Source organism: Protomyctophum parallelum, assembly GCF_964188405.1.
Source record: "Protomyctophum parallelum genome assembly, chromosome: 5".
In the NCBI taxonomy this organism is placed as follows: domain Eukaryota; kingdom Metazoa; phylum Chordata; class Actinopteri; order Myctophiformes; family Myctophidae; genus Protomyctophum; species Protomyctophum parallelum.
The window spans coordinates 42,831,847-42,846,550 of NC_139702.1; the positions used below are offsets into that span (position 1 = coordinate 42,831,847).

The 14,704-nt window shown below is 44.1% G+C and overlaps 1 protein-coding gene across 1 annotated transcript in view; it reads right to left on the bottom strand.

Moving 5' to 3' along the window:
- The window catches only part of naa15b (N-alpha-acetyltransferase 15, NatA auxiliary subunit b), a 31,556-nt gene that overhangs the window by 5,210 nt on the left and 11,642 nt on the right, over window positions 1–14,704 (bottom strand). Inside the window, exons 5-17 of the mRNA XM_083765509.1 lie at window positions 11,278–11,412; window positions 10,138–10,291; window positions 9,554–9,673; window positions 9,341–9,436; window positions 9,005–9,111; window positions 8,742–8,814; window positions 8,335–8,504; window positions 6,597–6,749; window positions 4,883–5,011; window positions 4,108–4,321; window positions 3,429–3,622; window positions 3,131–3,239; window positions 2,633–2,731 (exon numbers count right to left, since the gene is read on the bottom strand). Coding sequence (XP_083621635.1) covers window positions 2,633–2,731; window positions 3,131–3,239; window positions 3,429–3,622; window positions 4,108–4,321; window positions 4,883–5,011; window positions 6,597–6,749; window positions 8,335–8,504; window positions 8,742–8,814; window positions 9,005–9,111; window positions 9,341–9,436; window positions 9,554–9,673; window positions 10,138–10,291; window positions 11,278–11,412 — 1,753 coding nt within the window. The remainder of the gene's footprint in view (window positions 1–2,632; window positions 2,732–3,130; window positions 3,240–3,428; window positions 3,623–4,107; window positions 4,322–4,882; window positions 5,012–6,596; window positions 6,750–8,334; window positions 8,505–8,741; window positions 8,815–9,004; window positions 9,112–9,340; window positions 9,437–9,553; window positions 9,674–10,137; window positions 10,292–11,277; window positions 11,413–14,704) is intronic.

The window sequence follows — 14,704 nt, forward strand, 5'->3', positions numbered from 1 at the left end:
AGAAAATCCGAAAAAATCTAGAATAAGAAACAATATTGCTGACTGTCAAACATCATTGTCCAATGTTGTTTTAGAGCAGTGGTTCTCACACATTTTCATGTCATGGACCACTAATATTATATATATATATATATATATATATATATAATATATATATATATATACTATATATTATATATATACACTATATCACTAATATTATATATATATATATATATATATATATTAGTGGTGGGCATAGATAAAAAAAATTAATCTAGATTAATCTAGATTAAAATGGCTCATTTGAACTCTGCCGAAAGCATTGAAAATATGTGTGCGCTACCTAAATAATGACCAGAAGTAAATCCTTGAACGGGCCACGTGGCCCATTAGACCAGGAGCCCTATCATAATTGGTAATGAAAATATAATAATGTTCAATACGATGTACGTGTGTTATACATTGTTTATTCCGTTAAACACAAATAACTACCATACAGGCAATTTGAAACAGTGGGTGCAAGAACAACCCCCTTTTCTGGGATATGACATTAATTAAACTGTAAACCTAGAGGTGATGAAGAACTGTTTACAGTGACATGATTTGAGTCCAACCTCTACCTCTCCTTCCACCAGTCACTCAGACACACCAGCTTGTTCACATTGTCTGGTGACAAACTAGATATTTTTTTCTGTACAATGTGGCCTGCTAAAGATAACAGTCTCTCGCATGGGACAGTTGTGGCAGGAGTCCCCAAGTACTTCTGGGCAATGTGGGCCATCTTACCATAAACAGCAGTGTGCTCTGACCACCACTGACGGGCTTGCCACGGTTGCACTCCAACATTGTAGTTTGACGAACACTTTTCCCCGGAGCCATATTAGTGCTTGGCCCGCCGGCAGCTTCGCTATCATCAACCAACGCAAAGGGATGCTTGTGCGTTAGGTGATACTTCAGACTTGAAGAACTCCTACAGTAAGCCATTTCTGCTTTGCACAGGGTGCAAACCACCTTGTTCTTGTCGAGGTTTCCATTGGGAAGCTTCTTGTAAAGAAATTTCCCCTGAAGCAAACCCGGGTTCACAGAGTCCTGCATGCTGACGTTTGATGTGGCACGCCGCACTGTTCATTAATTTCACCCGTGTCCGGTTAGGTTAGGATTTGTTACCGCCCCGCTCTCAGAGTAATTTATTTCACCTTGTCCCTGTTAGGTTAGGACTTCTCCCTCCCACAGAGTAATTCCGCCAGGTAAAACTATCAAAGTGAAATTCCTAGTTTGCTCGCTTTATGCAGTCAATGCAGACCCAGCTCACAACTTTGAGAATAGATTAATGGCGATAATATTTTTGACGCGCGATAATATTCTCTCTGTTAACGCAGCACATTAACGCCGATAACGGCCCAGCATTAATATATATATATAATATATATATTTACTGTATATATATATATATATATATATATATATATATATATATATATATATATATACACACACACACCGGTATATATACACAGTATATACACACACCGTATATCTAGGTGTGCCCTGAGATTTTTAGGCTATGAAAATGGGACAAAAAAGGTTGAGAAACACTGCCCTAGCGCATTCTCCAACGCACCTACGCTTTTTCACACCGCCCCCAGGCAGGCATCTGACCACACGGGGAAAACAACTCAGACGCATACTACAGCTATTCCACACCTTCTTAATGTTCGCACGTCAATCGACATAACTTACCAGAAGCGGGTGAATCTTTGGGGAAGCATCGCGGCCAACACGGAGGTTGCGTGGCAGACAGGCACCTGAAAGCCAGCTCTGACAGTTGGACGGGGGCATGCTAACGTGGACCCACGCGCTGATTCGAGACCACATTGTCCGTTCCCGAGACCACCACCTCCTTCGCCGTGCCATACAAATAGGCTACATGCAGGCTGAAAGCCTGGACACTGACAACGACAGGTTACAGCCCTGCACGCACCCAGCGTCACACACTGAACAGCACAATCACACGGAATGCTTATCTGTATAAATGGAGACGTTTTGTTAACCGCCTACCGTTAGCACGCAAAAACAACAGGGTTTAAGTCCACCCGGACGGGGAAGTAGCAACAACTACATTATTGAATCATAACATATCAATAATCCACCACTCGACAGAAGGGGAAGACAGATCCCGTGCCGTCGGAACAACACAATGACAAAATACATACAGACAGATGCAATGACCAGCGCTGGCTCAATAGCTCAGGTACGACACATTCCTAAATCACAAAAAACATCTCATTCTTAACCTGATTAGTTAAAGAACAAACTACAACTTGCTTTGAAGCCCCAAAAGCCAACCTCAAGAGTTTAATACCAGTAGCTTATATGGATCTCTAAAACGTTTAATTTATATAGGTCTACATTTATAATTTTTCCCATTGACTTCACTAGGAAAACCAAACACTGCCCAACCCAACTTCCCAAGACCATCTGTAAACAATTCCCCACACTGAACATAATTTGCTGTTCATATATTCAGAACGGGTAAGGACTAGTAGTATTAATCGACGAAAACAACACTGCGTCCGGTATACATTAGCCTGCAATCACGCTGCCCGTTCGGCGAAAAACACTGAAAGGTGCATGCCCCCCCTCTCCTCACCTCCTTTGAAGAAGCGTACTAGACATTGGTGGAGCCACGGGTGGTCTGGGTCTAGGGGAAATGCTCTCTTCACAGACTGGAGCATCAACAGGAACTTCCCTGAAGAACAGGCAGGGAAAGTGTTTGGGGTGGGAAGGATGACAACACGGGAGGAAAGGGTTAGATAGAAGATAACCACGAGTGCAACTGAGAGCAGTAACTACGTTTAAGCGCTTAACAATGCAAGACTAACTCCTCAACAGACTGGTACATGGCAAGATGGATTACGGTCATTGGTGAATCTCTCGCTGGTGAGACGCAATTTAAAAACACATTTGGTGCCCAAGACGTCTCCAGACTTGTGTTACACTCGGCAGCCTTTGTAAACATTGCTGAGGTGTGAACTTAGTTTATTTATTTTTAATCAATGCATGCGTGTGTGTTCTTCGCGTTTAATGGCCAATGCAACACTGATTGCGGATAAAATAAATGGTCATAATCAGACAGGGTTATATGTACCTTTCCTGAAGTAGATCTCAAAGGCCAGAAGATGGGTGTCTATTTTGTCTTTGACCAGATGTTTGAGGGGTGTCAGGAACTTGACGGCTTCTTCCAGTGGATTTTCTACCTGCAAGCAGCAAGCAGGTCACGGAGGTGAGGCACCGTTAACCAAGTTTACATGCTCTACCAGCAACATTGTCAGGAACATGCACAACTTGGAATACATATTCAACTTTTAAGTGGCTGTCGATTAAACACAGAAAGTGGATTTTTATATTTATTCGGCACGCGCGCGCACACACACACACACACACACCTTGGCCAGTTTGTCAGGAATGAGTTCCTCCTTTGGGCCTCCGATCTCCTCGTCGTCATCTTCCTTCTTCTTCTTCTGGTTCTTTAGCTGCTTCTCCTTCTCCGCGTTCTTCTTCTCTTCCTCCAGCTGGGCCTTCTTCTGGGCTCGCCGCTGCTTGTTCCGCAACTTTTTCAACTCCTTGTCCGAGAGGTTGGCTAGGAAGCAGAAAGAGACGAAGGAAAATAACGGTTTATATAGATATTCATATATACACACATACATTATATCACACACACACACACAGTGCATTAGGGATGGGCATTTCAGTGTTTTGTTGGGTGCGTTCGGATATGCGCACCAGAAATGTGCTCCGGTTTTTTTAGTGCACTGGGCGGTCACGTCACAGAGCACAGTGTGGCTTATTTACAAACGACCAGTTAAAACTGGTTTGTTTTAGGGAGGTACTAGGGGGGATGCCATACTGTGTGACATAGACTCGATATGTCAATGTTTGTCACATCCTCCTTCACATTCAGTAGGAGGATGTGACAAAGTAGACCTACAAGCTCATAGTGCGGCACTCGGTGCCACGCTATGAGCTTGTAGATCTGCTATTTTTTAAATAGCTAAAGCATAACACAATGGGTTGAATGGGCTAAACAAGAAAGGCGAGGCACACGGTAACAGACGCCTGGCTCACCTGTGTCGGCCTGCAGCTCCTTGTTGTCGTCAGTGAGGGGGTTGTCGTGCAGACTCAGGTAGATGTTGATGGCAGTGTGCGCCGCCTTGTAGTAGAAGGGGTGCATGCGCAGCACGTCCTCCAGCTTCAAGAGGTCCACGTAGGAGCGCAGCGTCATCTTACGCATGCAGTACGTGTGGAAGTCAAACTGGTCGTCCGTGATCTCCACAAAATGCTGGAGGGGGACAGACGGCGTGAGATATGGATTTGGTTGTTTATTTACAATCCTTGTTCGTGTATTTCAGAGTGTCAATTTACAATGTATTGCATTTATCAGACGCTCTTAATACAGAGTGATTTACGGTAAGCAAGAAAGAAAATACATCAAAAGATTGTCTTCAAGAATCACGTAGGCTAAGAACCCAACAGTGGAATATCTATATAATGAAACTAAGCACTATAGAGTGCTATGACTACATAAAATGCTATCTAAGTTACATAAGTTGAGCCTATGCATACGCCTGTATGGTCACTGAGGTTACGGCGAGTGCTACGGGCTAAGGTGGGTTTTCAGATTACGGCCAAAGAGTGTCTACATGGGATCGCAGCGGAAGGCAGAGGGAGAAGCGAAGGACTGTTAAAGCATTTTGAAATGCATTAGATATGATAACAGATATTGGGGTAATTGGCAAGGATCCATCTCAACTAGACAATGTAAAATGGACCTGTATTTGAACTCTTAACACTACAAACCAATGTCTATTGTGGATTCAGACAAGCAACAAGTATGACTCACCCTCTCGATCTCGTGGCACTTCTTGAGGGCATCCCCAAACTTGTTCATGGACTTGTAGGAGAGAGCACACTCTGTCTGGAACCACATGCACTGCATCTCGTTCAGGTTATCTACCGCTGACGCCCCCTCCTGGAGAAAACACACAGACACACATGTTCAACAGTTCATTCAGGTTATCTACCGCTGACGCCCCCTCCTGGAGAAAACACACAGACACACATGTTCAACAGTTCATGCACATGCTCTTTAAAACGGTGCCAATTCATGTTCACTGCTGTAAACCTACACTAGGGGGAGTCCGACACATGCAAACACAAACTCATTCTAAAGAGGAGCTGGTTGGATTAATTCTGTCACCATAGCCGTTTACACTGTAGTTAGTTGTCTCCACCAGGCCGAAGGCATGTGGGGAGAGTATGTTTTGCACTCCGTCCGTCCGCGTGTGTGTCCGTGTGTGTGTGTGTCCGTGAACAGCTAATCTCGGCCACCGTTAACCCGGTCGATGCCATATTTTGCACACACACTCCCTGGATGCCAACCATGAACCTCTGCCCCAAACTTTCCAGAACGGCCTGTTATAGCGCCACCAGGAGGCCGCTTTGTGCAAAACAAGTTTTTCAATGCCATATTTTGCAAACACACTCCCTGGATGCCAACCATGAACCTCTGCCCCAAACTTTCCAGAACGGCCTTTTATAGCGCCACCAGGAGGCCGCTTTGTGCAAAACACGTTTTTGCACAGTACACCTACAGATTTTGTCCAAACATCACGCAAATTGGTACACAGTCTCTCTAGAGCCATTCAACGAAACGGGTCTTTCAGATTTATCAGACTCCATCCTGATTGGTTAAGATTGGCTTCCAAAGTTCACAGGAGTGCTCAGTTTCAAACAAAATGCTGCAAATCATGAACACATCGCGTGATTTCCGTGAAATTGTGCACCCACATTCCCACTAGGCCGAGGACGAAATGCCACATGAACAATTTCAACTCAGCCTCAAGGTGGCGCTATAACTGGCCGAAAAGTGTTTTTACCTCTAACTACACGGATCTGTGGATAACCTGGTGGAGACCTGTGCCCGGAAGGGCACTTTTTCTAGTTTAGTTTTTTTTCCTTTACAGACACAGGAAATACTCAGAATATCCCAACAATTGGATTTTCTTTTTTTATTTGCATGTTCTGTAATTCATTAGCATTTAGTTATGGGTTTATTCTGTCGCTCAGGGACACTTTTATGCCAATACTTCTGTACTTTCACTCAAGTGCCATTTAGATCTGACACCAGATTCTACAAATCTTCTAAATTCTAAAGTCTTCTAAATCTTCTAAAGTTTTCTGAAAAACCCTATGTTTCTATTGTTTATTGAATGTCAGTGGTTCTCAAACATGGTGGCAAACAACGTGGTTCTCAAACATTTTCATGTCAAGGACACCCAACAATATATGTAATTGGCCGCCGACCCCCATCTGAAAATATGTTGTTCCAGGGACCTCCCAGAAGCAAAGATTTGAGTTAAAAACGTTCTCTCTGAAAGAATGTATTCAAAGATGTGCGTCATATTGTCAAGATTTAAAAATGCTGAACTACAAGCTCGCACTGCTCTGCTATTTTTCAATAGCTAAACCATAACATAATACTTAAAACAGGGGTAAAACATTTGAGGTAATTTTCCCAACACACACACACACACACACACACACACACGGCTCACCCGTGTGAATTTAGAGCACATCTCCTCGGCCTCCTTGATCATGCCAGCCTTCAGCATGTACTTGGCACACTTTGAGTTGATGAATCTGTCTGCGGTATCCAGAGCCTGGGCCTCGTCCATCCACTGGGCCGCCTCCTTGATGTTCCCAGCATGCTGCGAACGGTCAGTGGGGCAAAATGTCAACAAAAAAAACAGCGCAGTCACCGCAATAGACTTATGTCTCATTCACACCAGTGTTGATTTCGTCGACTAAATCCAAGACGAAAAATGTTCGTTGACTACCTTTTTTCACTGAACTAAATGTAAACTAAATACAAACTAAGCTATGGTGACTAAATATACGGTACTCAAATAAAAACTAGACTAAAATGTTAGGAAGGGACTAGGACAAGATATCCAGTATAAGTCATTTTACACTTTGTTGCATGCTGAAAATAGCCGATCTACAAGCTCACAACGTGTCGCGCAATGTTCGTGTAAAATCAGCCATTACGACTGCATCAAGGCCCGCCAAAATACATTTTAGTTGACAAAATCAACTCTAGATTTATTTAGTCAACTAAAATCTTATGATATCTAGTCAACTAAAACTAGACTAACACTAACATTCCAGGTGACTAAAATGTGACTCAAACTAAATGAAAACTATTCAAGAAAACTAAAATAGAAATTTGCTGCCAAAAACACTGTCACCACCATAGACTTATGTCGCATTCACACCAGGATGCTTTACTGCGATTAAAACAAATCCTGCTGCGTATTGTCGGAAAGTGCGCTTCGTTTGGCAGGTGTGAAGGCTCAATCGATTGTCTGATCAAACAATCGCATTCTAGTTCGCCAAAAAAAAGGGGGTTTCGCTTTGCTTCAAAGTGCACCATTCCATCCATTCACTGCAGATGTGAATGCAATCGCATCAAATAAAGGAAATGAAATGTGAGGAGTAAACACAGTTGGAGACAGAGGGCATATTTTACGCAGCGCAAAGATTAAATGTTGGATAATTGATTCTGCGCTGAGTGTGCTCCAATCTCCGCTGTGTCTCCGCAATGTGCCCAAAAGAACAGTGCATGTGCTTGCGCAAGCACTGTTCTACGCACCCAAACCACAGCAAAGGGTCGGGTTGGGACAAAACGTTTTTTAAGGTAGACCACACCAATGCAAACCATTGCAACTCAATGAGTTGCATTGATGTGGTTTACCTTAAAAAACGTTTTGTCCCAACCCGACCCTTTGGCATGGTTTTGGTTTTAGACCCTAACTGCTAAGATGGTTTCACGAAATAAAATCCATTTAAAGTCCATGACTGAGAATCTCTTGGTGGGTTTTGAAATCATCTGAGAGTTTGAATTAAACAAAAATATTCCTACTGTACTGTGTATACATAATAATAATAATAACTTTATTTATATAGCACCATAACAAGTGCTTTACAGATAACAGCAGTAAAAATACAATAAGAAAAAACATGCAAACAATACATTTCATAAAAAAGCTGTGAAATTAACCGAGATTTAAAAGCGGATACTGAGTTTGCCAGCCTGAGATCCTCAGGCAGTGAGTTCCGCAGCCAGTACCACATGTAGTACATACCAGTAGCTGTACATACCAGTAGCTGTACCAGTACCACATGTAGTACATACCAGTAGCTGTACCAATACCACATGTAGTACATACCAGTAGCTGTGGTCAATGGGCTAAATAGATTGGTGAACCCGTGCGCTACCGTGCGCTACCTTACCTTGTATATCTTTGCTTTGATGAGGAACAGCTCTATGAGCGTGGGAGTGCTCTCGATGGCTGTGTTGATGTACTCCAGGGCCAGTGTCTGTTGATCCATCATGTCGTAATGCTGTGCCAGGAAGTACTGCACCCAGAGCAACGTGGTCGGTGGCTCCTCCTTTCCATCATCTGCAACCATAGAGTAGGAATACATCACAACCTTCTAAATCCTGACAGTTTTCTGAAGAACCCATGTTTCTATGGTTCTCAAACATTTTCATGTCAAGGACCCCCAAAAATATGTAATTGGCCACCCACAAGAAGCAATGTTTTATGCTGGTCTAAATACAAACCGAAAACACATTGATTATCCATCGATTCAACTTATAACAGTTTATAATGATCATTTCAGTGTTTGTCACTCACCATTCTGGTTGAACATTCTGCCGCATTTTAACGATGTTTCATAGCCAACAACTAAGTCTTCTACTATTGACACCTGCACAGAGACACAAACACAAGGTTTATCCATCGGCCCACTTTGTGGAGTGCACAGTAATGACATTCTTGGCTCCTCTCGGGTCTGGAGTGCTCAGAATGCCCAGAATCCGTCTCAGTGTTTGATTCCAAGCACAAATTATCAGAAAGATAAAAGGATGTAACTGAGGGGTATCCCTGGGCTGGAGTACCTTTTCTTTGTCGTGATACAGTGACTTAAGGGTGGTGAAAACGGGTGGACAGCCTTTACTGAAGTTCATCCTCAGATACCGGTCTAGAACCTCCCGGAACCTCTCACCTAGAGATGGGAAAAGATGGAGGAAATTCAACTTCGACATGTTTTATCGCCAAACAGCCTCCGTCCATTTGTCAGGACTATTTCATATACAAAAGATACAACTCTAGAACCAGCGTTTTATCACTCCCCGTTTGCAAGGCCCTTAATGCAAATCTACTTCTACAGAACGACAGGGATGCAAAGCTCGACTGCCGTTAGCAGGAGTAAATAAATATACGATTGGTCTCACCAGACAGGAAATTGAGGGGCAGCCTCCGAGGAACCAAACCCCTGGGGAACTTCTCCCAGGAATCCTCGTAAATCTTCTGTCTCTCCTCAACGCTGCCTGAAAATGAAGGAAAAAAATTAACAAAAATGGTTAACAAGTAGGCTTTGGAAGGCAATTTTTGGAAAACATAGAAATCAAAACCAAAAGACCAAGTGCCCCATGGGCATTGAGTACCAGGTTTTAAGGCCCTCTCCAGGCCACGGTAGTAGGACCAGTTCTCTGGGTTCCTGTCCTGCAGGCGGTGGTAGACCTCCGTAGCCTCCTCCAGACGCTCCAGGTCCAGCAGCAGCTCTCCTGCAGAAGAGAGGGCCAGTATCCAGTGGTGAGATGGTGTGGTGACATGGGACACGCGTTTAGCTTTTTAAAGGGCTAGTGTGACATCGCAATGGCTGAAATTACTCTGAAACACGAATGTACAAGTAAATCTTGTACATTCAATCTTGTAAATCTAATCTTGTGGGTCTTGGGAGCTACACAGGAATGGAAGGCTCCAATGTAGTTCTCAGACTGCTCCACAGCCAGTTTATCACAGAACAGATCTATAAACCCACATCTCCAGGACCAGGAATACTGTATGTTTTTCGTGAGGGTGCCTATCCTAGGGGACACGGGGAGAACATGCAAACTCCACACAGAAAGGCCCTTTCGGAGGAGGGAACACTCCCCCAGCATCCCCAGCGGGAATCGAACCCAGGACCTTCTATAGCTGTGAGGCGACTGTGCCACCGTGACCCCACAGGACAGATCTATAAACCCACCTCGCATCTCCTCCACAGCCAGTTTATCACAGATCTGCTTCTCGTAGCTGGTGAGATGCTCCAGGGCCTCCTTGTACAGCCCAGCCTCCCTCAGCACCTGGTTCTGGTAGAGCAGCAGTTCACTGTACTCGTAGTCCACCTTGTCTGGGGATGTCTGGACACACACACACACACACACACACAGTTAAGTGAATGATCAATGGTGTAACTGGAGAATAAGAGAAATAAACGAACGGCCCAATTGGATTACAATACATTCTACCTAAATTGTCCTGAACTGTAAAAAAATTTAAATAAATAAAAAATAAAGGCGGCACCACAATGAGCACATTCTTCCTGTGTGCATGTTGGACCACTCTGCCCTGCTTGATAAATTGCCATACATAGGCAGGGCATAATAGAGACAGGAAGCAAGCTGTCCTTATCTGGAACAGGCCAGAGAGCGCTCCATTGTAGTTGAGACCAACTTTACACACCAAATATTGAGCCCATATTGACAAGGCTGTGGCTGGACTGTGTGTATAACCCAGACTAAAATAGCCAACAAGTGAGATGTTAGGTGGATTAAATTGAGCTTTTCCTCAGAAAGTGTTACCCTAACTACATACAGACTATGGCATAATTTGTGTGGTCCAGCCCTATGGAATATATATAATGCACGTGAAAAAAGTATTTAAAATATTGCTTTGGTGCTCATATTATCCTTAGGAAGTATCAAGTTGTTTTCTATTAGCATATGCATTCCATAGGGCTAGACCATATGGACATATGACATCAACCTGCAACAGGAGCAGTTCCTATTGAAAGATTTGAGTGAAAGATTATTTATTTATAAAATAAATAAGATTAGTTTTTGGCATTTGTGCCTTTATTGATAGTTACAGTGAAGATAGACAGGAAAGAGGGAGGGAGAGCCACGCAGCAAAGGTCGTCATGAACGGGACTCGAACACGCAACGCGCTGTTAGGCCAGAGCCTATATGTGGCATGCGCCTGGACCGCAAGGCCAGCGGGCACCCGAAATAACATTTAATTTTAAGGTGTTTTTATTTTAGCTGTAGAGGGCAAGTATAATGTTTTAAGGCATATTTGTCTTATTAGCCAGGGATCCTTTTAACAGAAAGAAATAAAGCCAACCAACCTGTTGCGTTTTCCTGAACTCTTCGATAATCTTGGCGGCCATCTCGTAGTCCTCCAGCAGGTGGTAGGCGATGGCGTAGCCAATCCACGAGGCCCGCTGGGCCGGACGCAGCTGGAGCAGCTGATACCGCGTCTCCTGGAGAGAGAAACACAGTCAGAACCATTGAACTTTAGGCCTACCTAGGCTACTTAAACTATTCAGCTTTAGTCTAGTCTTAGCCAACCAAAAATGAACACTGGGCATGAAAGGAACCAAAACATAATCGCCCAGACTCTTCTTCAACAAAGATGGCGAAAGCAAACATTCTTTGTTTTGTACCATACAATTGTATGGTACAAAACACTGAAGTCCTTCAACCAGAAACCTAAACCGCAAGCACGACGGGCGATTTACGCATTTCTGACCTTTGGTGTGTCGGAATAAGCGTGCGCACCCCAATATACAGCCGATATACCGCGTCCCCTGGAGAGACAAGGAAGGCGGTCAGCGTCATAACCATAATGTACGGAGGGAGAACAGTGCATTTGCCCATAATGCTTATTATTGCAAACGTGTTCCAGTTCTTTGCAAAGTTGCGGATTTAAAATGTGAATGAGGGAAAAAAAGCAGGAGCAGAACAGATCATTGGCAAGGCGGAAGAAGCTGGTGGGTGTTTTTGCTGACTCATTGTCTCGATGTTACCTGGCACAGAGACTAGGGAGGGTGCAGATGCGCACACGCGCGCACGCACACACACACACACACACACACACACACACTCACACTATTATTTCCAAGGCTAGTCTTTTATCTTGCCATTTGAAATATCTCCTAAAACTGCATCTGAATCCAAGACTGTATCCCAGGAGAGGGGTGCTACATGGAGGCCGACTGCGTACATGACATGATCCCCCCATACCGTCCAGGCCACTCTGCCCTGCCATACTGTACACCCTGGGCCAGGGAGTGGGAAAAGTATTCAAAACGCTTTTACTTTAGTAGAAGTATCAATACTGCAATGTAGGAATAAGTACAGTACTTAAGTAAATGCACCTAGTTACTTTCCACCAAAATGGTCAGGGAGAGTGTGTGTGTGTGTGTGTGTGTGTGTTAGGGTTGGGTGACGATACGAATACATCGTCAATCGCGAATATACGAATCCAATCGCCGAATATTTTTATTAGGCGATTTAGCCCAGATAACCTGTAAAGTGTGAGCAACATGTGAATCAATTTGGCCCAGCAAAGTAGTAACAGCGGCCGGGTGGAAATCCGTCCCGTTATAATGGTATGCTCCCACAGTCCCCATACTCAGCACTGTCAGCAGCCAGCATCGGGCACCGCGGCACGGCACTTACGGCAGCCGCCAGCCAGAGTAAAGGCTGGGAGCCGAGGGAGGCTGTAGCCTACATGTTGTTTAAGCTCCGGAGTCCAGACCCATGCAGTTTAATAATATACAGTCACAACAGAATGCACACTGCTGTCTCGTGTCTCATCACAAAAAAAAACTGTCTACTAGTGTTAGTGTATAGGCACGGGGATCATTCATTAGCTTAGCGCTTAGCTTAGCGTGTAGCCAATACTGGTGCAACCCACTGATTGAACTTCATCTCCGCCTGTAATCTAAGTTATTTTTATTGACAACGTGAACTAACCCCGACACCAGCGCTGCAAAAATAGACAGATCCACAAGCTCTCAACGCGTAGCGAACCGCACTGCAAAAACAGGCAGGACGCGATGCCTTGAGAGCCTGTGTGGATCAGCCCGGCCGCAGCAGCTTGTGGGCTCCGCTGCTCCGCTCCGAGCCTCTGACGACCGGTGCGGAGAGGGAAGGGAGCAAGTTACCCTGGCTGCGCAGCTGCGCTGCAGTCTGCAGAAACCGACTGATCTACAAGCTCTCAACGCCTAGCGAACGGAGCTGCGAAAACAGGCAGGACGCGGCGTCTTGAGAGCTTCTAGATCTGGCTTTTTTGCGACCTGCAGTGAGCTGTTCTCACTTTACTTTTATGACACGAATACATCGTCAATCGGCGAATATTGGTCAGACGATTGGCGGTTGAAAACAATTGGCATATCGCCCAACCTTAGTGTGTGTGTGTGTGTGTGAGAGAGGATGGGGGTATGCCACTATGCCGTTAGGCTATAGCATATTTTTCTCACTTTGGTGCCGAGCTGCAAGGCCCAATATATTTTCGAAGGGCCCGTTTACCTTCAGTAATCTTTTCACCTCACATTTAAAAAATAAATAAATCGGTCTATGTTTCTTCTAAAAAGCGGCATGTCTCCTCACTCTGTCCCAACCTCACCCTGCATCTCTCTGGGCCAGGACAGGGGTGTTAAGTAACCCATCTACAAATGTCTTCTAAATCCTGACACTTTCCTGTTTCTACGTCAGTGGTTTCATGTCAAGGACCCCCAGATTTATCTGAATTTGGCCGCGGACCCCATCAGAAAATATGTTGTTCCAGGGACACCCCCCCCCCGAAGGAATTTATTTAGTTAAAACATTGTCTCTGAAAGAATATATTAAAAGATTTGCACCACGTTCCCGATTTTTCAAAAATAGCAGATCTACAAACTCTTAGCACGGCATTCAGTGCTATGAGCTATTTTTCAAAAGCTAAAGTATAACAAAATTCTTAAAAACACCAAAAATGGTTGCCGTCCAGAATGGGTTCAACTAAGTTTAGGTCACGACACATGCAGACTGCAAAGAGGGGAAATGAGCTGGGGTTACTCCAGGATAGCTGCCTCTCCCGCACAGACCGCATTTCATTTGAAAGGCAGGAATGCTTGTTGTATTCTGTTAATAACTCAGTTGTAGCCTTGCATATTAACCGACTCTGGACGGGAACCCCTGTTGGTGTTTTAAACATTTTGTTATACTTTAGCGATTGAAAAATAGCAGATCCACAAGCTCGTAGCACGGAACCGAGTGCCGCGCTACGAGCATGTAGGTCTGCCATTTTTGAAAAATCACGAAATGTGATGTAAATCTTTGAATATACAGTATATTCTTTCAGAACTTTTTTTTAACTAATCTTTGCTTCTGAGGGGTTCCTGGAACAACATATTTTCACATGGGGGTCAGTGGCAAATTATATATAATTTTTGGGGTCCTTGACATGAAATATTGAGCACCACTGATATAGAAACATAGCAGGTATTTCTGAAAAACGGAAAAAGATTTAGAAGACATTTTTTTAATGTTGACGTCAGGCCTAACTGGGTTAACTCCCTTGTAGCCTTCCATATTAACTCCCTTGTAGCCTTGCATATTAACTCCCTTGTAGCCTTGCATATTAACTCCCTTGTAGCCTTGCATATTAAATCCCTTGTAGCCTTGCATATTAACTCCCTTGTAGCCTTGCATATTAACTCCCTTGTAGCCTTGCATATTAACTCCCTTGTAGCCTTGCATATTAACTCCCTTGTAGCCTTGCATATT